Below are 26,686 nucleotides of genomic sequence, written 5' to 3'. Positions count from 1 at the left end.
AATACCTCCTCTCCTGCTCACCACGCCACCACTCCTGCTCACCACACCTCCTCTCCTGTTCACCACACCTCCTCTACTGCTCACCACACCTCCTCTACTGCTCACCACACCTCCTCTCCTGCTCACCATACCTGCTCACCACACCACCTCTCCTGTTCAACACAGCTCCTCTCCTGCTCACCACACCTCCGCACCTGCTCACCACGCCATCTCAGCTGCTCACCACTCCCCCTCGCCTGCTCAACATACCTGCTCACCACACCTCCTCTCCTGCTCAGCACACCTCCTCTCCTGCTCACCACACCTCCTCTCCTGCTCACCATACCTTCCTCCTGCTCACCACACCTCCTCTCCTGCTCACCTCACCACCTCTCCTGCTCACCACACCTCCTCACCTGCTCACCAAACCTCCTCTCCTGCCGCACGATACCTCCTCTCCTGCTCACCACACCTCCTCTCCTGCTCAGCACACCTCCTCTCCTGCTCACTACACCTCCTCTCCTGCTCACCACACCTGCTCTCCTTCTCACCATACCTCCTCCTGCTCACCACACCTCCTCTCAAACTCACACCTCCTCTCCTGCTCACTACACCACCTCACCTGCTCACTACACCACCTCTACCTGCTCACCACACCTCCTCTCCTGCTCACCGTACCTGCTCTCCTGCTCACCACACCTCCTCTCTTGCTCACCATACCTGCTCACCACACCACCTCTCCGGTTCACCACACCTGCTCTCCTGCTCACCATACCTCCTCTCCTGCTCACCACACCTCCTCAAGCTCACACCTCCTCTCCTGCTCACTACACCACCTCACCTGCTCACTACACCACCTCTCCTGCTCACCACACCTCCTCTCCTGCTCACCGCACCTGCTCTCCTGCTCACCACACCTCCTCTCTTGCTCACCATACCTGCTCACCACACCACCTCTCCTGTTCACCACACCTCCTCTCCTGCTCACCATACCTCCTCTCCTGCTCACCACAACTCCTGTCCTGCTCACCATACCTCCTCTCCTGCTCACACCTCCTCACCTGCTCACCACCCCTCCTCACCTGCTCACCACACCTCACCACACCACCTCTCCTGCTCACCATAGCTGTTCACCACAGCATCTCTTCTGCTCACCACACCTCCTCACCTGCTCACCACACCTCCTCTCCTGCTCACCACACCTCCTCTCCTGCTCACCATAGCTGTTCACCACACCTCCTCGCATGCTCATAATATCTTTTCTGTCTGCCCCATTATCCATTGGTTTCTCTCCATGGTGCATCAATGTCATAGGACATAGAACATACTGTGCAGAAGGAGGCCATTCGGCCCATCGAGTCTGCACCAACCCACTTAAGCTCTCACTTCCACCCTATCCCTGTAACCCAAGAACCCCTCCTAACCTTTTTGAACACTAAGGGCAATCTATCATGGCCAATCTACCTAATCTGCACATCTTTGGACTGTGGGAGGAAACCGGAGCACCCGGAGGAAACCCACGCAGACACGGAGAGAATGTACAGACTCCGCACAGACAGTGACCCAAGCCGGAATCGAACCTGGGACCCTGGCGCTGTGAAGCCACTGTGCTAACCACTTATGGTACCGTGCTGCCCAGTAATCCTCAATTTCCCACCTTATTTCATTCAGCTCTGTAATCGTTCACAGGTCTGGTTATTTATGTCTCCTCCTTCATTCCACGATTCAGTGGTGGACTCTTTAATCACCTGATGCTTCTGCCGGCTGAAACCTCTTCCTAAATCCATACTACCTGATCCACACAGTGAAATCCAATTCTTTGAGCACACCTTCCTGTTACTGGTCACTTTGCCTGAATGTGGCCCAGATCTTGCTGCATGTCAGCACGGACTGTTTCATTGTCTGAGGAGTGAAATTGAGCACTTTGCAGATCAGTGAACTTCCCCCCCCCCCCCCCCCCCCCTCTATTTTATTTTTTCATTTTTTCCAATTCAGGGGCAATTTAGCGTGGCCAATCCACCTGCCCTGGTGTGGGAGTGACATGCACACATGGGAGGATGTACAAACTGCACACGGACAGTGACCCGGGGCCGGGATCAAACCCGGATCCTCGGTGCCGTGAGGCCGCTGTGCTAACCAATGCGCCACCACGCCCCCTCGCACATCCCCATTTCTGACCTTGTGATGGAGGGAAGGGGATTGGTGAAGCGATAGGAGTTCGTTGGGCCTCGGACACTGCCCTGAGGAACTCCTGCAGTTCTGAGATGATGGAAGTCCAACCATCACAAGCACCTTCCTTTGTGTTCGGTACGACTCCAACCAGTGGAAAGTTTCCCCCCTGATTTCAATGATTCCAATCTTACAAGGGCTAGTTTGATCTAACTGACTGTCTGGTCAGCCACTTTAGGTGACAGTTAAGGGTTTATCACATTGGGCTGGGACTGGAGTCTCATCGAGGGCAGGTGAGGAAGGCTGCAGGTTCCCCTTCCTGAAGGACACGAGTGAAGTAGTTGTGTTTTCTGTCACATGTCATGTGAGATTTAAATTTACATTCTCTGGATTATTACCCCAGGCTTCTTGGCAACGTAACCGTGGCAGAATTGTGCTCAGGTCTGACTGTCAGTTGAAGCAGAGAGAGGGGGAAGTTCAAAACCTTTTCTTCCTCCCCCGATAGGGATATTGATTAGAACACGGATGCTTTTTCACAAGTGAACATTGAAGCAGATTTGACAACATAATTTAAAGAATTAGGTAAAAAGCTAAAGAAAGGGCAAAGAGATAAGGAAACAGAATGGGGAGTTTGATGTGATGAAGACTGAACTTTGGGCACAGTGCAAGCGAGCGAACGGTGTTGCTCTGTGCGAAACAGAGCTGGAGATGGAGGAATAAAAGACTTTATAAAAAATTAATAAACTCATGCTGACAAAACACTTTTTAAACAGTGAATGGTCAAGGCACCCCTAATTGCAGGCCTGTTAGTGCTTCCTGACTGAGTCCAACACCGTCACAGCTCTTTAATATGCCCAACTTCTCTTACATTCTGGAGAATTGAATTTGACAGGCTGGCGAAGTGAATCTTTCGACTTCATTTCCTATTCCGTTCAGTCAATTACAATTACACGCTTGCCTTACTTTTTCTTAAATAAAAGTACTTATTGGGATCTTATACCTGGACTGGCAGACGCATTTTACCATTCTCGTTGGGGTTTTGAGCTACTGAGCATCATGAAACAGACTCAGATTTGCTTTTAACGAGTATTGATTAATTGATTATAATCAGCAAATCAATTATAACACATTTAACAAGGCAGTGAGGCAGCTGCAGAGGTTAAACATCCCAATGATTTGCCGGTGTTGGTTCCTTGTACACCAATTTGGGTTCAATTGGGAAACAATAGATTTTATGCTCACTTAGAACATCTTAATACTGAATGTCTGCCTGTGACAGGGAATCAATCCAGCAGTAAATATCTAGCTCCAATCAGTTAAACACACAAACTGACCCATTGTTGCTGGTATCGGACTGCAAAAGAAAAATAGAGGGTGGGTTTTTCCAAATCTCGGAAAGGTTCGGTAGCAGCGGATAAAGCAGCATTGAAGGCGGCAGAATCGACAGGGAGGGGGGAGGCTCTGATTGGGTCCATTCCGTCAGCAACTTATTTTTTTGTAGGTCAGGGCCATTTTTAAAGATTGAGCTAAAGTATGAACATTAGCCAGAAACCCCCCCATGCCAGGGGGCATTGCCGGGGGCATTGCCAGGGGCATTGCCGGGGGCATTGCCAGGGGCATTGCCAGGGGCAGTGCCAGGGGCATGGCCAGGGGCAGTGCCAGGGGGAGTGCCAAGGGGCAGTGCCAGGGGGCAGTGCCTGGGGGCAGTGCCAGGGGGAGTGCCAAGGGGCAGTGCCAGGGGCAGTGCCAGGGGCAGTGCCTGGGGGCAGTGCCAGGGGGAGTGCCAAGGGGCAGTGCCAGGGGGAGTGCCTGGGGGCAGTGCCAGGGGGAGTGCCAAGGGGCAGTGCCAGGGGGCAGTGTCTGGGGGCAGTGCCAGGGGGAGTGCCAAGGGGCAGTGCCAGGGGGAGTGCCAAGGGGCAGTGCCAGGGGGAGTGCCAGGGGGCATTGCCGGGGGCAGTGCCAGGGAGCATTGCCAGGGGGCATTGCCAGGGGGCAGTGCCAGGGGGAGTACCAGGGGGCATTGCCAGGGGGCAGTGCCAGGGAGCATTGCCAGGGGGCATTGCCAGGGGGCAGTGCCAGGGGCATTGCCAGGGGGCAGTGCCAGGGGGCCTTGCCAGGGGGTAGTGCCAGGGGGCATTGCCAGGGAGCAGTGCCAGGGGGCATTGTCAGGGGGGAGTGCCAGGGAGCATTGCCAGGGGGAGTGCCAGGGAGCATTGCCAGGGGGCAGTGCCAGGGAGCAGTGCCAGGGGTCAGTGCCGGGGCAGTGCCAGGGAGCAGTGCCAGGGGGCAGTGCCAGGGAGCATTGCCAGGGGTCATTTCCAGGGGACATTGCCAGGGGGCACTGCCGGGGGCAGTGATAGGGGGCAGTGCCAGGGGGCATTGCAAGGGGGAGTGCCAGGGAGCAGTGCCAGGGGGCATTGCCAGGGAGCATTGCCAGGGAGCATTGCCAGGGGGCAGTGCCAGGGGGCAGTGCCGGGGAGCAGTGCCAGGGAGCAGTGCCAGGGGGCATTGCCAGGGGGCAGTGCCAGGGAGCAGTGCCGGGGGCAGTGCCAGGGGGCAGTGCTAGAGGGCAGTGCCAGTGGGCATTGCTATGGAGCAGTGCCAGGGAGCAGTGCCAGGGGGCATTGCCAGGGGGCATTGCCAGAGGGCAGTGCCAGGGGGCAGTGCCAGAGGGCATTGCCAGGGGGCAGTGCCAGGGGGCATTGCCAGGGGGCAGTGCCAGAAGGCAGTGCCAGTGGGCAGTGCCGGGGCAGTGCCAGAGGGCAGTGCCAGGGGGCAGTGCCAGAGGGCAGTGCCAGGGGGCAGTGCCAGGGGGCAGTGCCAGAGGGCAGTGCCAGGGGGCAGTGCCAGGGTCAAGGCCGGGGCAGTGCTTGGATCGTGCCAGGGGGTGGAACCGAGGTCATGCCAGGGGGCAGTGACTAGGTCGAGCCAGGGGACAGTGCCGGGATCATGCCGGGGGAAGTGCCTGGGTCATACCAGGGGGCAGTTCTTGGGTAGTGCCGGGAAAGTGCCGAGGTTTGATCCTCTCCCGCCTGATTGATGCACTCACCTGAGCTCCTCTGGGGAGCAGTGAGGTTTCACTCCGATCTGCCCTCCCACCAGCATGAATGGACTTGCTGTCGGGGGGCGAGGGGGTTCATTCAGGCGGAGAGGCTTGATAATCAGGTGCGAATGTCTGGCAGAGAGAGGCGACAATCATGTCCCCTGTTTATGTCGGTGTGAAACGTGATTGGTGCCTCTCGCAAGATTCTCCACTCCTCCCATCATCAAACCTACCCCAAAAAAACAGGAGTGGAAAATCCCAGCCATGTTTCATACAAGTGGTGGAACTTACATATATGTTAATATTCAATGAGATGTGGGTGTATTCATACAAGGAATGGAAGGTTAGCTTACAGATGCAGCAAGCAAATAAGGCAAGTGGCAAGTTGGTCTTTGGAGCAAGGGGATTGGAGCAAGGAAGGCATGTTACAATTATACAGAACTCTGGTCAGACCACACCTGGAGAACCTTGTGTGGTTTTGGTCCACATATTCAAGAAGGATATGTTTCTGTTGGAGGCAGAGCAGAGAAGGTTCACTAGATTGGTTTCTAGAAAGTCCTATGATGAGTAAATTGGGCCTATAATCTTTGTGGAATTTTAAAGAAACAGAGGTGGTTCAATAGAAACATCCAGTTTATGAAGGGGCTTGACAGGATAGATACGGAGAGGTTCTTTTCCCAGGTTGAGGAATCTAGAACACGGTGCACAGTGTTTGAAGGACACGCGGCAGAGCGCATACCTCTGCCACACTGTGTTAACTGATCTTTATTATCATTAAGCAGCTCTTCCATGAGTGTTTTCACTGCCTGGTTGATCCTCTGCAACCACAAAGCAGAAAAAATAATGTTTTTTTTTGTTAGGAGCTTCTACCTCAAAAGAGACTTCAGGCCAATCCACATCCAACAACCGACTCTGAAAACTCTGCTCACATTTTGACAGCTGTGACAAATTTCATGCCAGCAGCTGAGATAATCCTTAAAATTCTAAATAAAACAACCCACAAAAAGTTCAATTAATCCCATCTTACAATGCTAACGGATCCTTTAGAATCTGGATCCACATCTTTGCCATAAACTAACCATTTCTATCTTGGGCTGTACCCTATCTGTATTCCAAATTTCATTGAAATCCATCCATTAGTCTTTGCGAGATATTGTCCACAGTCAAGCAGACTAACAAAGGCCAAAACATTACCTGATCCCTCCTTTCAGTGGCAGAGATAATAAGTGGGAGAACATTTAGGACTGAGATGAGGAGGAACGTTTTCACTCAGATGTGAATCTTTACAATTATCTATCTCAGCGAATAATGGATGCTACTTGAGGAATTCTGTCCCTCGGAGAATTAAGGGAAACGTGGAACGGGTGGTAAAGTAGATTTGAGGCAGATGATTAGCGATGGTCTATTCTGTTTGTATGGTTTATTCCAGCCTTTTTCTTATATGCAGCTTCTCTCAACGTTCCAATGTTATTGTACCTCGACGTTAGTTAAACTGGAACCACACTTGGGGCACAGTGGAATGCTGTGATGGTCAGTGCTAGTTTTACTTTAAGTAGCAGATTGGATTCCCAATGTGTGGTCAATGTTTATATTGTACTGATCCATAACAAGGCACCATATCGAACAAACAGGTTCCGTTGGCTGAGCTGTTTTTGATGCAGAAACTAATTAGGACGTGTGGCAGTTCTATGGTATTTCTCAATGGAAACTATGGAAATGTTTGCTTCTGCACCGTCCTATTGGCAAAATAAAAAGAGACACTCTGAATGGAATTGAAGCGGAGGGTAGGTGAGAGTACAAAGAGGAAAAACGCTCACACAGAGAATTAAAAATAAGTTGTCTCCTTTTGTGACATTTGCCACTTCACTTCAAAGTAACTCATTGTCTGTGAAGTGCTTGGGGACCTTTTAGCGAGATGTGATAAAGGACCAATAACTGTGAGTCAGTCTCTCTTTCTCTACATCCTCAGAGCTGTGGATAAATGGTAGAGATGGACAAACATATTCTACTTTCTTCACATGAAAATATAAACAAAATATACGCTGGAGGATAATCGTTTGGGCAGAGCTTCCCGGTTTATGCCAGGATCGTGGGCAGAGCTTCCCGGTTTATGCCAGGATTGTGGGCAGAGCTCATGTCCGTCTGCCCTTCTCCAACAACGTGCTTTAAAACCAAACCAGAGGTCATAAGTTCATAAGATAGAGGAGCAGAATTAGGCCATTCGGCCCATCGAGTCTGCTCCGCCATTCTACCATGGCTGATCTCATCCTGGCCTCAACGCCACCGTCCTGCCCGTTCTCCATAACCCTCTAAACCAATTAAAAACAGTTTCCACTGTCAGGAAAAGATTTCTGTGTCTCACAACACCATTCTTGTAAATATCTGAGTAGTTTAATGTTAACTAGCACTGAGATAACTTGTGCTCACTCTTCACTGCATTGAGACCGCTTAAACTCATTTACCCTTTATCTTGTTTGTTTGATAGATTATAAAGAAGATTTTACAATGTCATAACTGCTTACAGCTTGTGTTTACACCAACACCTCACTACCTGTTGTTGATGAAAACGCCCCACTACATTACCGCCCAGCTAAGGGCAAGGTGAACGATTGTCATCACAGGATGTCCAGACATCACACCCAAACTCACGAGAAGATTGCAGTGAGAGTGAGCTGTATGTTAAGGATAATGTTATAAATGGGGAGCTTACAAGGCAAATCTGACCTTTACTACGTTTACAAATACTCCATTCCTTTTTTGGAAGTTTAAGAGGTGATCTAATTGATACCTTTAAAATGATGAAGAGATTCAACGGGGTGGATACAAGAGGAATTTCTACATTCTTGCTGTGAATATAGGGGCTGAGCATTGACCCCATTGCACCCTGGGAGTCACTCCTTACCATATCCACACAGCTCATTCACAACCCACACTTTATTTCTTTTCTTGGTTTCATTAATCCACCTCAGGAGCTTGTCTCCTTATCCTATAACACATCTGCTTCTATCATTCTTTCAGACAGTGCACTGCAGATTATAGCAATCACAGCATAAAAACCCCATCTCCTGGCTGAAACTTAAATCAGCATCTTTCCCTTCACCACCTGCCAACTGGATCAATCCCTGTTAAAACTTCCTGTCATTTGGAAAGTTCTCTGAACTTTCTTGACTCTACGACTTCTCGCATCTCTCCATATAGCTCAGTCCCACTGTCCCTATCATTCCCTTGAACCACCCCTCTGCCCGCTACATAGCACAGTGCTGCCCAGTGCTGCCCGGTGCTGCCCGGTGCTGCCCAGTGCTGCCCAGTGCTGCCCAGTGCTGCCCGGTGCGGCCCGGTGCTGCCCGGTGCTGCCCAGTGCTGCCCAGTGCTGCCCGGTGCTGCCCAGTGCTGCCCGGTGCTGCCCAGTGCTGCACAGTGCTGCCCAGTGCTGCCCAGTGCTGCCCGTGCGGCCCGGTGCTGCCCAGTGCTGCCCGGTGCTGCCCAGTGCTGCACAGTGCTGCCCAGTGCTGCCCAGTGCTGCCCGTGCGGCCCGGTGCTGCCCGGTGCGGCCCGGTGCTGCCCGTGCTGCCCAGTGCGGCCCAGTGCTGCCCAGTGCTGCCCAGTGCTGCCCGGTGCTGCCCGGTGCTGCCCAGTGCGGCCCGGTGCTGCCCGTGCGGCCCAGTGCTGCCCAGTGCTGCCCAGTGCTGCCCAGTGCTGCCCGGTGCTGCCCAGTGCTGCCCGGTGCTGCCCAGTGCTGCCCGATGCTGCCCGGTGCTGCCCAGTGCTGCCCAGTGCTGCCCAGTGCTGCCCGGTGCTGCCCAGTGCTGCCCAGTGCTGCCCGGTGCTGCCCGGTGCTGCCCAGTGCTGCCCGGTGCGGCCCGGTGCTGCCCAGTGCTGCCCAGTGCTGCCCAGTGCTGCCCGGTGCTGCCCGGTGCTGCCCAGTGCTGCCCAGTGCTGCCCGGTGCGGCCCGGTGCTGCCCAGTGCTGCCCAGTGCTGCCCGGTGCTGCCCGGTGCTGCCCGGTGCTGCCCAGTGCTGCCCAGTGCTGCCCGGTGCGGCCCGGTGCTGCCCAGTGCTGCCCAGTGTGGCCCAGTGCTGCCCGGTGCTGCCCAGTGCTGCCCAGTGCGGCCCGGTGCTGCCCAGTGCTGCCCAGTGCGGCCCGGTGCTGCCCAGTGCTGCCCAGTGCTGCCCAGTGTGGCCCAGTGCTGCCCAGTGCTGCCCAGTGTGGCCCAGTGCTGCCCGGTGCTGCCCAGTGCTGCCCAGTGTGGCCCAGTGCTGCCCGGTGCTGCCCACTGCTGCCCAGTGTGGCCCAGTGCTGCCCAGTGCGGCCCAGTGCTGCCCAGTGTGGCCCAGTGCTGCCCGGTGCTGCCCAGTGCTGCCCAGTGTGGCCCAGTGCTGCCCGGTGCTGCCCACTGCTGCCCGGTGCTGCCCAGTGTGGCCCAGTGCTGCCCAGTGTGGCCCAGTGCTGCCCGGTGCTTCCCAGTGCTGCCCGTGCTGCCCGTGCTGCCCAGTGTGGCCCAGTGCTGCCCGGTGCTGCCCAGTGTGGCCCAGTGCTGCCCAGTGTGGCCCAGTGCTGCCCGGTGCTGCCCACTGCTGCCCAGTGTGGCCCAGTGCTGCCCAGTGTGGCCCAGTGCTGCCCGGTGCTTCCCAGTGCTGCCCGGTGCTGCCCAGTGTGGCCCAGTGCTGCCCAGTGCGGCCCAGTGCTGCCCGGTGCTGCCCGGTGCTGCCCAGTGCGGCCCAGTGCTGCCCGGTGCTGCCCGGTGCTGCCCAGTGCTGCCCAGTGCTGCCCGGTGCTGCCCGGTGCTGCCCGGTGCTGCCCAGTGCTGCCCAGTGCTGCCCGTGCTGCCCGGTGCTGCCCGGTGCTGCCCAGTGCGGCCCAGTGCTGCCCGGTGCGGCCCGGTGCTGCCCGGTGCTGCCCAGTGCTGCCCAGTGCTGCCCGTGCTGCCCAGTGCGGCCCGGTGCTGCCCGGTGCTGCCCGGTGCTGCCCGGTGCTGCCCGTGCTGCCCGGTGCTGCCCGGTGCTGCCCAGTGCGGCCCAGTGCTGCCCAGTGCTGCCCGTGCTGCCCAGTGCGGCCCGGTGCTGCCCGGTGCTGCCCGGTGCTGCCCGGTGCTGCCCGGTGCTGCCCGGTGCTGCCCAGTGCTGCCCAGTGCTGCCCGTGCTGCCCGGTGCTGCGCGGTGCTGCCCAGTGCGGCCCAGTGCTGCCCAGTGCGGCCCGGTGCTGCCCGGTGCTGCCCAGTGCGGCCCAGTGTGGCCCGGTGCATTTCTTATCTGCCATGCACCTCCCACCCACCTTTCATTGGCATGCCCCCCCCCTCAGACCCTGACCCTGAGCTGTGCCCCCGGCACACGGGCACTCTTGCACTGTCACCCTGGCAGTGCTCCTGCTGGCTTTGCGGTGCCAACCGAGCACATTGGTAAGGTGCCAGGTTAAGGTGCCTGCTGGGCAGTGCCAAGGCGCAGGCGTTCCAGAGGGAGGGCCACCCCGCCCTGCCCCTGCCACCCAGGGGCCTGCGACTGGGAGAGCCTCCGCGTGCCATTCTGCGTAGACCAGCACTGAACAGCACCCAGCTGAGCCCTCCCTGCGGGGGCCAGTACATCCGGGGGTGTAGATCCTGGGGGGCCGGTGGATCCTGGGGGGCCGGTGGATCCTGGTGGGGGGGCGCTGGACCGGAGTATGGCATAAATCTGGACTGGACTATGGCATAAATCTGGACCGGAGTATGGCATAAATCTGGACCGGAGTATGACATAAATCTGGACCGGAGGATGGGATAAATCTGGACCGGAGTATGATAGAAATCTGGACTGGAGTATGGCATAAATCTGGACTGGAGTATGGCATAAATCTGGACTGGAGTATGACATAAATCTGGACTGGAGTATGGCATAAATCTGGACTGGAGTATGGCATAAATCTGGACTGGAGTATGATAGAAATCTGGACTGGAGTATGGCATAAATCTGGACTGGAGTATGGCATAAATCTGGACTGGAGTATGACATAAATCTGGACCGGAGTATGGCATAAATCTGGACTGGAGTATGGCATAAATCTGGACCGGAGTATGACATAAATCTGGACCGGAGGATGGGATAAATCTGGACCGGAGTATGGCATAAATCTGGACTGGAGGATGGGATAAATCTGGACCGGAGTATGGCATAAATCTGGACCGGAGAATGGGATAAATCTGGACCGGAGGATGGCATAAATCTGGACTGGAGGATGGGATAAATCAGGACCGGAGTATGGCATAAATCTGGACTGGAGTATGGCATAAATCTGAACCGGAGTATGACATAAATCTGGACCGGAGTATGACATAAATCTGGACCGGAGTATGGCATAAATCTGGACTGGAGTACGATATAAATCTGGACTGGAGTATGGCATAAATCTGGACTGGAGTATGGCATAAATCTGGACCGGAGTATGGCATAAATCTGGACTGGAGTATGGCATAAATCTGGACTGGAGTATGGCATAAATCTGGACCGGAGGATGGCATAAATCTGGACCGGAGTATGACATAAATCTGGACCGGAGTATGGGATAAATCTGGGCTGGAGTATGGCATAAATCTGGACTGGAGGATGGGATAAATCAGGACCGGAGTATGGCATAAATCTGGACTGGAGTATGGCATAAATCTGGACCGGAGTATGACATAAATCTGGACCGGAGTATGACATAAATCTGGACCGGAGTATGGCATAAATCTGGACTGGAGTACGATATAAATCTGGACTGGAGTATGGCATAAATCTGGACTGGAGTATGGCATAAATCTGGACCGGAGTATGGCATAAATCTGGACTGGAGTATGGCATAAATCTGGACTGGAGTATGGCATAAATCTGGACCGGAGGATGGCATAAATCTGGACCGGAGTATGACATAAATCTGGACCGGAGTATGGGATAAATCTGGGCTGGAGTATGGCATAAATCTGGACCGGAGGGTGGCATAAATCTGGACCGGAGGACGGCATAAATCTGGACTGGAGTATGGCATAAATCTGGACCGGAGTATGGCATAAATCTGGACCGGAGTATGGCATAAATCTGGACTGGAGTATGACATAAATCTGGACTGGAGTATGACATAAATCTGGACCGGAGTATGACAAACCTGGGCGGGGAGGTGGAATGAACTTGGGCTGGTTGAATTTTCATGGTGATTGCTTTCAGACTTCAGGAACATCAACACATCGCCTTCAGCACCCACAATGTCTGCCACATAATTAGCATAAGGAAAAAGAATCAATTTTTGAGCACACAGATCAATATGTGAAAATAAAGCTCTGATTGATGTTCGGTATTGATCTGCAAAGTGTGAGAGTATTCAGTGGCAAGTGGGAAGTTGCAATAAGCACCTCGATCAGCTTAGTTACTAATGTGCCAATGGGAGCAGACACTGCAAAGGCTGAGTTCATTAACACAGTTTAATATTCACACAATTCTTACACTTTGCAATCTAGTCATTTCGAAAGAGCATGAAAATCGCAGCAATTGCCATTTTCCCGTGGGAGGTTGATGGAAAAAGTGAAGTCGTATGGGGTCCAGGGTGTACTAGCTGGATGGATAAAGAACTGGCTGGGCAACAGGAGACAGAGAGTAGTGGTGGAAGGGAGTGTCTCAAAATGGAGAAAGGTGACTAGTGGTGTTCCACAGGGATCCGTGCTCGGACCACTGTTGTTTGTGATATACATAAATGATCTGGACGAAGGTATAGGTGGTCTGATTAGCAAGTTTGCAGATGATACTAAGATTGGTGGAGTTGCAGATAGCGAGGAGGACTGTCAGAGAATACAGCAAAATATAGATAGATTGGAGAGTTGGGCAGAGAAATGGCAGATGGAGTTCAATCCAGGCAAATGCGAGGTGATGCATTTTGGATGATCTAATTCAAGAGAGGACTATACGGTCAATGGAAGAGTCCTGGGGAAAATTGATGTACAGAGAAATCTGGGAGTTCAGGTCCATTGTACCCTGAAGGTGGCAACGCAGGTCGATAGAGTGATCAAGAAGGCATACAGCATGCTTGCCTTCATCGAACGGGGTATTGAGTACAAGAGTTGGCAGGTCATGTTGCAGTTGTATAGGACTTTGGTTAGGCCACATTTGGAATACTGCGTGCAGTTCTGGTCGCCACATTACCAGAAGGATGTGGATGCCTTAGAGAGGGTGCAGAGGAGGTTCACCAGGATGTTGCCTGGTATGGAGGGTGCTAGCTATGAAGAAAGGTTGAGTAGATTAGGATTGTTTTCGTTGGAAAGACGGAGGTTGAGGGGGGACCTGATTGAGGTCTACAAAATTATGAGAGGTATGGACAGGGTGGATAGCAACAAGCTTTTTCCAAGAGTGGGGGTGTCAATTACAAGGGGTCACGATTTCAAGGTGAGAGGGGGAAAGTTTCAGGGAGATGTGCGTGGAAAGGTTTTTACGCAGAGGGTGGTGGGTGCCTGGAACGCTTTGCCAGCGGAGGTGGTAGAGGCGGGCACGATAGCATCATTCAAGATGCATCTAGACAGAGATATGAACGGGCGGGGAACAGAGGGAAGTAGATCCTTGGAAAATAGAAGACAGGTTTAGATAAAGGATCTGGATCGGCGCAGGCTGGGAGGGCCGAAGGACCTGTTCCTGTGCTGTAATTTTCTTTGGTCTATTGCGAAATTGTTGTTGTGGATTGAAACGGATAGTCATGTCGAAATAGGATGATTCAATATTGTTCCTTTATTTTTAGAATTATATATCTTTGTACTTCCTCGTCCTTCAACCTGACAATCTGTCCTGTAATCCCATTGGCCTAAAGGTTGGTGCGATACCACTGGTTTGACACGAGCGACGTGATTTACTGGCCGCGTTGAGCCCGAACGGGAGTGCGGCACGGCTGGTAGATGCTAGGCGAGGCCTCCCGCTGGCTTCCCGACAGCCACTATGCCTCGCGAGATCCACCCAGATCTCAGGAGGCATCGCGATAGGATCCCGCTCAGGCGTGCTGACGCAGGATCTATCAGGCTCCCAGAGAGACACCAGCTGGGTACTATTCAGTGCCAGGGTGGCAGGGCCAAGGGTCAGGGCCTGAAGGGGGCCAAACCCATGAAAGGAAGGTGGAGGGGGGTATGAAGGTTGAGGATGGCTGCAGGGCAGGTATGAAGGAGCCTCCTGAAGGTTGGGGGAGGGGGTTGAAGGGTGTGGGTCCTGGAAGGGGGGGGTTCTGAAAGGGGGAGTGGGAAGGCCTGAAAGGTGAGGCCCTCAGCGACACCATAGCAGGGTGTCATCTCTTGGGGGGGGGGGGGGAGAGATAATGTCCAAGTGTGTGGGGGGGGGGGGGGGGGGGGGAGTGGCGACATGTGGGTGGAGGGTGTGAGGGACCCACAAGTCCTCCTAGAGATCAGGGCACCTTTTTAGCATGTGACCAGTGATGACTAGCCCGTGGGAGACTCCCGAGGGCCCAAACAAGTGACTAAATGTGGTTAGATAGTGGTGGGGAACTCGCTGACAGAACCGGAGAGAAACTCCCAACAAAACCCACCACAAATGGCACTTAGAAACCGTTCTGTTAGATCTCACCCTCAGTAGCAAATGTGATAATTACAAAGTCCGAGGGCAGCACGATGGCGCAGTGGTTAGCACTGCGCTAAGGAGCTGGGTTTGAATCCTGGCCCCCGGGTCACTGTTCGTGTGGAGTTTGCAAATTCTCTCCCTATCTGCGTGTGTCTCACCCCCACAACCCAAAGATGTGCAGGCCACGCTAAATTGCCCCTTAATTGGATAAATAAAAATTGGGTACACTAAATTTATTTAAAAAAAGAAAATAAATAAATACAAAATCCTGATGGGAAGTATTGAACAAGGCTCAGGAGCTGAGCTATGTTGCTGCATCATCTCAGGAGAATTTAAACAGTGCCATAAACGTTCTGTTCACTGTATTAATGAAAGTTTAATTAATTTATTGTCAGTGGGTAACAGCAGCATGAAAATAGCAGACAGGAGTTTTCAGAGACATGTCTAAACATATTCACTGCCACTGTTTCTTCCAGCTGAAATCAGTTTTGGTTCCTCAACAGTAAAGCTGTGGTTCTGAATGGACCCAATCACAGCTCAAAAACCCGAGAAATAGAGATTGTGCAGGATTGCAGTTCGCAAGTTTTTGCAAGACTTTGTCTTCTTTGTACATAAGGCACCGGGCCCTCACTTCTGGATCCTGTGACCAAATCCATAGGTTAGGACTTGGGAGCAGACCATTCAGAGTGTTCTCAGACCGAGACCTCCCAGCTCCAAGCTCACGGTCTGCTGAGCAGCTGTGGTCCCCCCCCCCCCCCCCCTCCTGTTTGTATCAGAAACATGGACACTGTACAGCAGACACCTCCACTCCCTGGAGAGATATCACCAATGCTGCCTCCGCAAAATCCTGCAAATCCACTGACAGGATAAACGTACCAATGTGAACGTCCTCTCCCAGGCCAATGTTGCCAGTATTAAGGCACTGGTCACGCTCATCCAGCTGCGATGGGTGGGTCACACTGCCCGCATGCCCGACACAAGACTTCCCAAACAAGTGCTCTACTCCGAGCTTCGCAATGACAAGCGATCATTAGGAGGGCAGAGGAAGTGATACAAGGGCACTCTGAAAGCCTCCCTAAATAAATACAAAACCCCATCGACACATTAGGAATCACTTGCCTTAGAACGCACAAACTGGAGAAAAAGCATCCGCGAAGGTGCCAATCACCTCGAGTGTACCTGGAGCACGTGAAGGTCAAGTGTAAACAGCGGAAGGAGAGCGCAGAATCCAGAGCGTCTCACCCACCTACCTCATCAAACACCACCTGCCAAACCTGTGGCAGAGTCTGCGGAACCAGCGTTGGACTATTCAGCCACTGCAGAACCCACCTCCCCGGAGTGGAAGCAAGTCACCCACCACCCGAGGCCCAACAGAGAGGACTTAGGAGCAGGAACAGGCCATTCAGCCCCTCTAGCCTGCTCTGCCGTTCAATGGCTGATCTGGTCCTGTCTCAGTTCACCTCCCTGCCTGCCCCCATAACTACTGACTCCCTTGTCCATTAGAAACCTGTCCAACTCTGTCTTGACTAAATTCAGTGACCACGGTCTCCACTGCTCTGTGGGGAAGGGAATTCCAAATATTAACGGCTGTTTCAATGGAAAACCTTAAACTATGTCCTTGGTTCTCGCCTCCCCCACAAGTGGAAACACCCTCCCCGTATCTATCTTATTAAATCCCCCCAGGATTTCATACGCTTAACAAGATCACCTCTAACTTTTTAAACTCCAATTGGTGGCCCACATCCCTGGAATGATTTGAGTAAATCATTTTTGACCGGCATCAAATGCAATTATATCCTTGTTCAAACTAGGAGACTGAAGCTGTACAAATTATCCCTGATGTGGTCTAACCTGGTTTTATGTTCCATTCCGCTTGCACATACCATTCCATTTGCCTTCCTAATCACTTGCTTCACCCCCCCCCCCCCCCCCCCCCCCCCATCCTTAAAATTGGCAGCCACCGTCTGCAAAGACCCAGTTCCTAAACTGGTGACCTGTTCCTCAATTCCCAGTTGGGAATTTGGCAGTGCCGAGACAGTTTTGTGCCAGGAGCGTATCTGAAATTCCGATGATCCCAACTCTTCACAATCCCAGTACACGCGTAGGAATCCCTCAGGGCGACTCTGAATTCTGATCTTCCTCCTTCCTGTTGGAGAATTGGCTTCCTTGGGGAATAGTGACAAGCCCAAGATTGGACGGACAGCAGTGTGCGAGTTCCTGACCATAATCCACCTTCTATTAAACAGAATTACATTGTTGGTGCTGGTAACGGTAGCTCTGGGCTTACCTCATTTACAAAGACCCAGTGGCTGTCCTTTGAAGCCAAATTTGTCTCCACTGCCTGAAAAACACAAGAGGTCAAACATTATAACAGGTGGAAGGAGGTCGAACCAGGCGCTCGGGTCAGTCCGCCAGTAGTGACATGGAGAGCTGATATTATCCCTATAATACCAAAATGCCTTGACAAATATTCCAGCCTGTTGATTATTTTTCTGAGTAAAACTAATATATTCCCGCTGGAATTCTCTGGCCCTGGGATTCCCGGTTCCCGCTGGCAGCACATCCCAGCCCACAGCATTCCCGGCAGCGTGGAGTGACTTCATTGGGAAATCCCATTGACAAGCGGCGGGAGAATCCCGCCACCAGGGAATGCCGCGATGCTGAGAAACACATGGCTGGGGAACCGGAAAATCCCGGCCCACATTGTTTTATTGAAGGAGTTATTTTCTACTTCTTCATTCGTGCTTTTCCCCCCCATTCACTCAGCGGCTGTGAGCAGCGCTGGCGTTTGTTACCCGCCCTAGTCCACCCTTGAGCTGAGTGGCCTGTTTGACATTTCAGAGGCTAGTTTAGGATCAGTCATGTTGCTGTGGGTCTGGAGAGTAGGCGAGATGGGATAAGGACGGCAGATTTCCTTCCCTAAAGGACATTAGTGACCCAGTTGCGTTTTGGATCTTTACAACGATGGAGAGTGGTGTCATGATCATAATGAGACTTTTAAGTGGAGCGACACGGTAGCACAGTGGTTAGCACTATGGCTTCATAGCGTCACGGTCCCAGGCTCGATTCCCGGCTTGGGTCACTGTCTGTGCGGAGTCTGCACGTTCTCCCCGTGTCTGTGTGGGTTTCCTCCGGGCGCTCTGGTTTCCTCCCACAAGTCCTGAAAGACGTGCTGTTAGATAATTTGGACATTCTGAATTCTCCCTCTGTGTACCCGAACAGGCGCCGGAATGTGGCGACTAGGGGCTTCATTGCTGTGTAAGTCTACTTGTGACAATAAAAATTATTATTATTATTAATGTAGATTCACTGACTGGTCACCCCAATGCTGAGCAGGTTAACATTGAATCCCTGAATCTGAAGACAGTAAAGGGTTAATATAAATAGTAAATATTCTCTAACTGTAATTAATCTACTATCTTTTTTAAGTAATACATTGTAATAATGCAATAATAATGCAATAATTTTTAAGTAATACACAGTTTAGATAAACCATCACTTCATCTGCAAAGGTTACAATCCCATTCTCTAACTGTCCTCTCAATTCTGTTTCTGATTGTTCGCCATTATAGACGGGTCCCCCACCTTTGCCTCACTGTGCTCATTATTTCCAATGGTGGCCAGTTCTGTGACTTCACTCTGCACCATTTATGGAGATGAGTCTGCAGTTTCCTTTTCCATCAGCCTTAACATTTTCCACCTTTATCCTTTGTCGCAGCCAGCTGTCCATCTCAATTCTGGGATCTGCTCCAGGGTATTTCCTGTCACCCATGCCTTCAGTCAAATCAAACGGCTAACTTATGAATCATGGATTCTGCCCTGGCAGGGGCATCACCAATCATAACAGAGCATCTTTCACCCGCTCTCCATTGATTGGCCCACCCATCTCTGTCACTATTGGATGCTGAAAGGGCGTTTCCCCGTGTGGGGGGAATCTTCAGCTCCAGAATTCGGGCTTTCCCATTTAAGATGGGAGATGAGGAGCAATTTGTTCCTCTGAAGCTCGTTCATCTTGGCAACTTTCTGTTGCAAAGAGCAGTGGAGGCTGGAATATATTGCAGGCCAAGTTAGACAGATTCTTGGTTGACAAGCGATTATGGGGGGCAGTCAGAGAAGTGAAGTTAAGACCACAATTCGATCAATTTTTTTCTGGACCATGGATCTAATTACTGATGAGAAGTGATTTCTTTATCAATTCAGCATTTCCTTTTAAGAAAAGCTCGTCTGTCAGAATTCTGAGTCCAAAGACAAGTGAAAATGGGCTGAAATATTCTGATGGGGGGGTGGCAGGGGATGATTCTGACTGATAACGTTAAAGTCATGGATTCAAACAATGTTCCTGATGTTCAACATTAGCAAACAGGTCCCATCACTGATGGGGGGAGTGGACAATCACATCATGTGTTTCCACCAAAGCAAAATGCAACTTTGCAATTCTTGTGATAGTTTCCATTCCCATCGTCCAATCTGTCCAAAGCAAACAGAAGGGGAAAATCCCGACCTCGGTTTCTCTCTCCACAGATGCTGGTTTGCGTTTTTTTAAATGTATTTATTATTAACATCTATCAAACAGGTTACAGCAAATAAACACCCCGCGAAACATACTTCCCAGCAATCAACTATACAGTCTGTACAGATATTTCCCCTTTTTCACCCTCCCCCCTCTCCCCCCACCTCCCACTCCCCACCTCCTTGCGACGAACAGCTCCCAGGCATTCAAAAGTGAGAAAATGTTCCACTCCCCAGAAATACAGATCACCAATTTGGGTGAGAAGACAAAAAAAAACATCCTCTCCACAACCAATCGATTGATTACTGATGCAGACTAATGTCGATCAGCCAGGTGTCTACGGTGAGATTTGTTTATAAAACTATGGTCACAAAATCATTTTCAGAAAGACACATACAATTTCTGAACAGGAAATGACAACAGACAACATGCAAAGAAAAGGGGGAAATAAGCAGAGAAATCCACTCTAACGCGATTAGATTTAATGAAAAACTACTTTACTTCAACCTTTAAAATATAGGAAAACATTAAAGAAAAACACATCAAAGGACAGGGTGTTCTTCAAATTCAGACCAGTTCTATAATTTCCTTAATGGAATGGTAAATGTAACCTAACCATTCTTTTCAGAGTAATCCATTAGGGCCATGGTAATAAGAGAATGCCCACAGCTACCCAGCATGTTTGAAATGTCTGTCGATGTACCTGCCATTAACAACAACAAACTTTGCCCAATCTCATCTGTAGATACGACCTCGAGTAATGCAGGTTCCTGAACCTCATTGAAACCTAATGCAGTTTGAAATGATTTCCCAGACATTCACACTCAATGTTTCAGTATCTCTCGGGACAAAATATGTCTTCATCATTCATATCAAAGTAATACAAGGTGATAGAACACTCTTCAAGACAGATGTCAGCACTGAGGTAAAACCAGCCCTAACATCTCCCTCGCATCATTTAGACAACCGCCTTGCCCCTTACTCCAAATAAGTGTTCCTGATTCCCCAAATACACCGCCCCAAATAGCCTTGCCAGCCACCCCGATCCACAATGCCCCATTGTCCCTCTCCGGCTAGACTGTCCATGGGGAAATCAGCAGAATTGGTCAATGTTTGGTGCTGCAAGATCGATGCTCTGCCTTTTATTCGGAAGAACCCCGTTCTCTCTCGGAACGTCAGTCAGACCTAATTACAAAATTTCGAGATTTCACAGGGATTCCCATTTTCCATGCCCGATTCCAAACCGGCAGCCCACAGAAATATTTGCTCTGAGGGGGCGTCCGGCATGGAGGCCCAGACTGAGCAGCGGTATCTCAATGGGAGAGGGTCAAAGACTCTGAGACATTAAAGTCCTTAAAATCAATTATATTTCATTCAGTGACATCTCAGTGCGTGACAATGGCCCCCAACTCTCAGCACCGGACATCATCTCTGCTCACACTGAGCACCTACAACTCAGTACACTTGTGAACCCTCCCACCACATTGCAGTATGTCCCCAGGATGCACATCAGAGTTGAGGCAGTTGTTGCCTCCCACGACCTGTTGCTGGAGATGCCCTTGGTGGGCGTCCTGTGGAGGGTCGAGTCCTAGAGGGCCACAGGCTAATTTCGGGTAGCACTGACGTTTCCACGTCTCGCTGTTCTGCCTGGGTGGAGGACACCAGGATGTGCTCCTGCAGATCCTCCTCCCTCAGGACACTCGTCAGCACCGGTGTTACTCCATGGGACAGAGAGTAGCTGGAATGAGATCAAGAAACCTCAACATTTGGATCCCTGCTGGTGGCCGGGCCATGCTGCTCGGGTGATATTACTGCAAAGGAAGTAACACCCTGGTTTCCCATTCTTCAATCACTTTCACCATTCAGCTGGTTATCCTACATCCTCTCTCCACACCTTCATTCATTTCCATCTCTGTAACATTGTCCGACTCCAGCACCAATTCAGCTCATCAGTTGCTGACACCTTCATCCATCCAGTTTTTACATCTAAACATGATTATTCCAACAGGCCCTTGGAAAACCTCCCAATTTTAATCCACTCAGAAATGACTGAAACTTGTCCAAAATTCTACTGGAGTTTCTTGCTCCCAGCCTGACTCCCAGTAGATCAGGTTAGCCCTGTGCTCGCTGCACTGGCTGTCCGTGCAGTACAGCACAGTCTTCCAATCCTCACCCCAATCTCTCCACAGCCTCGTCCCTCCCCGTCAGTGTAACCTCTCCCATCCCACAACCCTCCAAGGTTTCTGCACTCCTCCAATTCTGGCCTCTTGCATATCCCTGCTCCATAACTGGCGTTGGTGCCTGACCATAAACCTCAGAATTCTCTCTCCAAATCCCGGTACCTTTGTCATCAATCCTTTGGTCATCTGCTCGGTGATGAATGTAGGATTTTAGATATGTTGGATGACAGGTATTTGGTGAAGTAAAGGTTAAAAGCCTGGGTTAGAGTGTGTCCAACTGCTGCAGTCACATTTCAAAAATAATCTTGATTTGAAAGACAACAAAGGTTTTGGAGCCTGAGGTGCAATTAACCATCGGAAAAAGCTTGGGCTAATGCAATTTTGTTTTGATTAAGGAGATCCCTGGGGAGTTAATTAGACATGATGTAATTGCTGGGTGGAGCTAAGGCATCAGGCATTGTATGAGTGAGTTCTGATCCTGGCTGAAATGAAGCTGAGACCAATGAAGGCAGTATGCTCTCATTGCAAGTCAGTTAAAATAAATTAACAGTATTTGAAGCAATGCAGACTTGTCTGAGGACAAGGGGAAGCTATAACAAGCCAGCTGGAAATAGCTTTTGAAGACATTCAGCCAGAGTTTCTGCAGGGGTTCGGACTGGAGTCAGATCTGTTCTGTAAAGCAGTGTCAAGAGATTGCTTTCTCAAAGAATAACTCTGTAAGTATTACTCTGTGCCATTGATATTTGAGGTCGATTGAGCGATGAGCTGGTCTATATTCTTGTTGTTTAAGTGGGAATAAAGATAGCAAGTTAGGGTATTGTATTCACTGTGTAGAGTAGTATTGTTTAAGGGGTTAATGGAAGCTATTTTCTAGTACGATGTTAAAGATTTTAATACTGTGTTGATAATAAAGTCTGTTTTAATAAACCAAATCCCTATTCCTTTGTGAAATCCCTCCTGGAGTGAGGTATCTGCTCCTCACAGTCTTACAAAACTAAAATAAAATATTGGGGTTTAGGTCCGGTATCCTAGCAACTGTTGGGGCCTGGTCTGGGATCGTAATAACCCTAATATGATATCATGTGGTTTGGTGTCTGTCTGATAATGATCCCCTGGGAAGCTTCACGATATTGGAGCTGGTGTGGACATGTTGGGCGGGATTTCCTGCGGCCCTGAGGCGTTGCTTCTCAGTGGTGGAGGCGCCCTGGCATTGGCTGGCGGTGGATATTCTGGTCTGGCCGTTGTCATGTGGTTTTGTGTTGCTTGCAGCCCCTGCCAGAGGGAGACCCCACAGCCGGGGTTCAACATCGGCGAGACAGGAAGATCCTGCCAATGGGAACAGCCGGAACATTCCAGTCGGAACATTCCAGCCGTTGTTATTGCCGTTTCTCTGTCTTATCCATTTATTCCATCATGTCAGAGGCCTTTCAGTCAGCTATACTGTTCGGTCTCTTCCTCTGTCCTTTTCTATAACATTTGACATTTTCTTTTTACATTCTGCTAAACAGAAATGTAACAATCGAGCTATTGCTGAATTAATAATTACTGATCGGAATAGTTTCATTTTAGACAACAATCCTGCACAATTCAAATCCTTAAAAGCCGGTACCTGGAAAACGCTATCAATATTTGTGATGCAGTTTAAAGGATTGGACTGCACACACCTGGAGGGGCGAGATTCTCCGACCCCCCCCTGCCGGGTCGGAGAATCGCCGGGGGCTGGCGTGAATCCCGCCCCCGCCGGTTGCCGAATTCTCCACCACCGAAGATTCGGCGGGGGTAGGAATCGCGCCGCGTCGGTTGGCGCCCCCCCCCCCCCCCCCCCCCGCGATTCTCCGGCCCGGATGGGCCGAAGTCCCGCCGCTAAATTGCCTGTCCCGCCGGCGTAGATCAAACCACCTACCTTACCAGCGGGGCAAGGCGGCACGGGCGGGCTCCGGGGTCCTGGGGGGGCGCGGGGCGATCTGGCCCCGGGGGGTGCCCCCACGGTGGCCTGGCCCGCGATCGGGGCCCACCGATCCGCGAGCGGGCCTGTGATGTGGGGCACTCTTGCCCTTCCGCCTTCACCATGGTCTCCACCATGGCGGAGGCGGAAGAGACTCCCTCCACTGCGCATGCGTGGGAAACTGTCAGCGGCCGCTAACGCTCCCGCGCATGCGCCGCCCGGAGATGTCATTTCCGCACCAGCTGGCGGGGCACCAAGGGCATTTTCCGCCAGCTGGTGGGGCGGAAATTCGTCTGCCGCCGGCCTAGCCCCTTAAGGTTGGGGCTCGGACCCCCAAGATGCGGAGCATTCCGCACCTTTGGGGCGGCGCGATGCCTGACTGATTTGCGCCGTTTTGGGCGCCAGTCAGCGGACATCGCGCCGTTTCCGGAGAATTTCGCCCCAGGTATCTATCACTTACTCACATTGGCATCATTTCAAAATATATTTTAATTAAGGAAGTGCTTTCACAGCGTGGTTCCAAACCCAAACGGGCTGTCCCAGCAGTTGCTGAGGTCTGCAGCTGTGATTTCCAAAGGGGTTCAGAGCTGGCTCTTGCCCATAGAATCCCAACAGTGCAGAAGGAGGCCATTCAGCCCATTGTTTCTGCACCGACCCTCCGAAAGAGCACCCCACCCAGGCCTATTCCCTTAACCCCACCTAACCTGCGTATCTTTGGACACCAAGGGGCAATTTATCATGGCTAATCCACCTAATCTGCATATCTTTGGACTGTGGGAGGAAACCGGAGCACCCGGAGGAAACCCACGCAGACACGGGGAGAACGTGCAGACTCCGCACAGACAGTGACCCAGCGGGGAATCAAACCCGGGACCATGGGGCTGTGAGGCAGCAGTGTTAACCACTGCTGACCTGACCTCTGATTCACTCCTCTCTCACTCCCTTCGCACCATCCCTTTCCTATGGCACCATTCCGTGCACAGGAGATACAACACCTGCCCTTTTACCTGTTCCCAAGGCCCCAAAACCTGCTTCCAGGTGATGCAGTGAGTCCCTTCTAACATCCACCTTCTATTCACTGCTCAAATACAGCCCCTTCTACACTGGGGAGACCAAACCCAGACTGGGCGAGCACTTTGTGGATCACCCCTGTTCAACACACAGTGATGACCCACAGCTTTCACTTGCCTCGCGTATCAATTCTCCACTTTGAGCTTCCTGTAATATTCTAATGAAGTTCTAATCAACCTAATCCTGAGTGGTAGCCCCTCAACATTTGAACACTTTACAACCTTATGGATTAAACGTTAAGTTGTAGAATCGTGGAATGAGCATTTCAGGCAGCAGGTTGGGTCAGTTGCCCCGTTTAACTGACCCCAGACACGTGCTGCTTGGCAGGAACTGCAAAGTGCTGGTAGTAACTCTCACCCTCAATGGCAGCACAGAACGTGGCGGCTGAGGAATGAATGGACCTCACCCAGTGACTCAGGGGTGAGGCATTACTCTGGCTGTTATATTCAGCAACATTCTCAATTTGTTCATAAGGATTTTCTCTTTTTGCTACTCCAAGTCAGAAGGCGGAGAGTGGGGACAAAGGGGTCTTTTCCAGGATGGCAGCCAGTGACTAGTGGTGTGCCTCAGGGGTCTGTGCTGGGACCACAACTTTTCACAATGTACTTTAATGATCTGGAAGAAGGAACTGAAGGCACTGTTGCTAAGTTTGCAGATGATACAAAGATCTGTAGAGGGACAGGTAGTATTGAGGAAGCAAGGGGGCTGCAGAAGGATTTGGACAAGCTAGGAGAGTGGGCAATGAAGCGGCAAATGGAATACAATGTGGAAAAATGTGAGGTTATGCACTTTGGAAGGAGGAATTTAGGCATAGACTATTTTCTAAATGGGGAAATGTTTAGGAAATCAGAAGCACAAAGGGACTTGGGAGTCCTTGTTCACGATTCTCTTAAGGTTAACGTGCAGGTTCAGTCGGCAGTTAGGAAGGCAAATGCAATGTTAGCATTCATGTCGAGAGGGCTAGAATACAAGACCCGGGATGTACTTCTGAGGTGAGATAAGGCTCTGTTTAGACCCCATTTGGAGTATTGTGAGCAGTTTTGGGCCCCGTATCTAAGGAAGGATGTGCTGGCCTTGGAAAGGGTCCAGAGGTTGTTCGCAAGAATGATCCCTGGAATGAAGAGCTTGTCGTATGAGGAACGGTTGAGGACTCTGGGTCTGTACTCGTTGGAGTTTAGAAGGATGAGGGAGGATCTTATTGAAACTTACAGGATACCGCGCGGCCTGGATTGAGTGGACGTGGAGAGGATGCTTCCACTTGTAGGAAAAACTAGAAGCAGAGGACACAATCTCAGATTAAAGGGACGATCCTTTAAAACAGAGATGAGGAGGAATTTCTTCAGCCAGAGGGTGGTGAATCTGTGGAACTCTTTGCCGCAGAAGGCTGTGGAGGCCAATTTACTGAGTGTCTTTAAGACAGAGACAGATAGATTTTTGATCAATAACGGGGTTAGGGGTTATGGGGAGAAGGCAGGAGAATGGGGATGAGAAAATATCAGCCATGATTAAATGGCGGAGCAGACTCAATGGGCCGAGTGGCCTAATTCTGCTCCTATGTCTTATGGTCTTAAGTCAAACTTTAAACGTGTATATCTTCAAAAAGTTGCACTTCATCACAGCTCAAACTCCACTCAGGTACATGTGACTTTAAAGTGCCAAGGTGCCAAACTATTTTCAGGTTATAGCAACAAGATCCAGGAGGGGGGGTGAGCAGAATGATGTTACACATTGAGTTATGATCTGGAACGTACCAGCAAAAGGGACACCAATCAATAATAACTTTCAAAAGGGAACTGGATGTATATTTGAAGGTGATCATTTTTCAGGGCTGCAGGCCAAAGCACGGAAATGGAACCAAATGGATGGATCTTTCCAAGAGCCAGCATAGGCACTTCGGACAGAATGGCCTCCGCCTTTGTATAAAATTGAATGATTTTATAAAATCTCACAAACAGAAAGACGTGCGTTTAAACAGAACTTTTAATGCTCTCAGGACATCCCGAAACACTTCACAGTTTACTTAAAGTGTAGTCGCTGGTGTAACGGAGGGATTGTGGTGGCCAATTTATGCACAGCAAGCTCCCACAAACAACAGTAAGGCTAATGGCCACATAGCTGTTTTCCGTTGAAGTTATCTTGATTGAGGATTAATATTGACCTGGTTTAGCAGCAAGCTCCCCTGTTCTTCTTCGAATTCTGCTCCAGCAAGGCTAAAAGGTTCGACATTTCTCGTAGAAG

The 26,686-nt window shown here is 51.2% G+C and overlaps 1 protein-coding gene across 1 annotated transcript in view; it reads right to left on the bottom strand.

Annotated features, from left to right (window-relative positions):
- LOC140403431 (glutamate receptor ionotropic, delta-1-like) overlaps positions 1 to 26,686 on the bottom strand; it is a 1,359,932-nt gene that overhangs the window by 484,748 nt on the left and 848,498 nt on the right. The window contains 1 exon segment of the mRNA XM_072491342.1: positions 17,030 to 17,083. Coding sequence (XP_072347443.1) covers positions 17,030 to 17,083 — 54 coding nt within the window.

The sequence above is a fragment of the Scyliorhinus torazame genome, chromosome 28 (genome assembly GCF_047496885.1).
Source record: "Scyliorhinus torazame isolate Kashiwa2021f chromosome 28, sScyTor2.1, whole genome shotgun sequence".
Lineage (NCBI taxonomy): Eukaryota > Metazoa > Chordata > Chondrichthyes > Carcharhiniformes > Scyliorhinidae > Scyliorhinus > Scyliorhinus torazame.
This window is presented reverse-complemented; position numbering and strand designations above follow the sequence as displayed.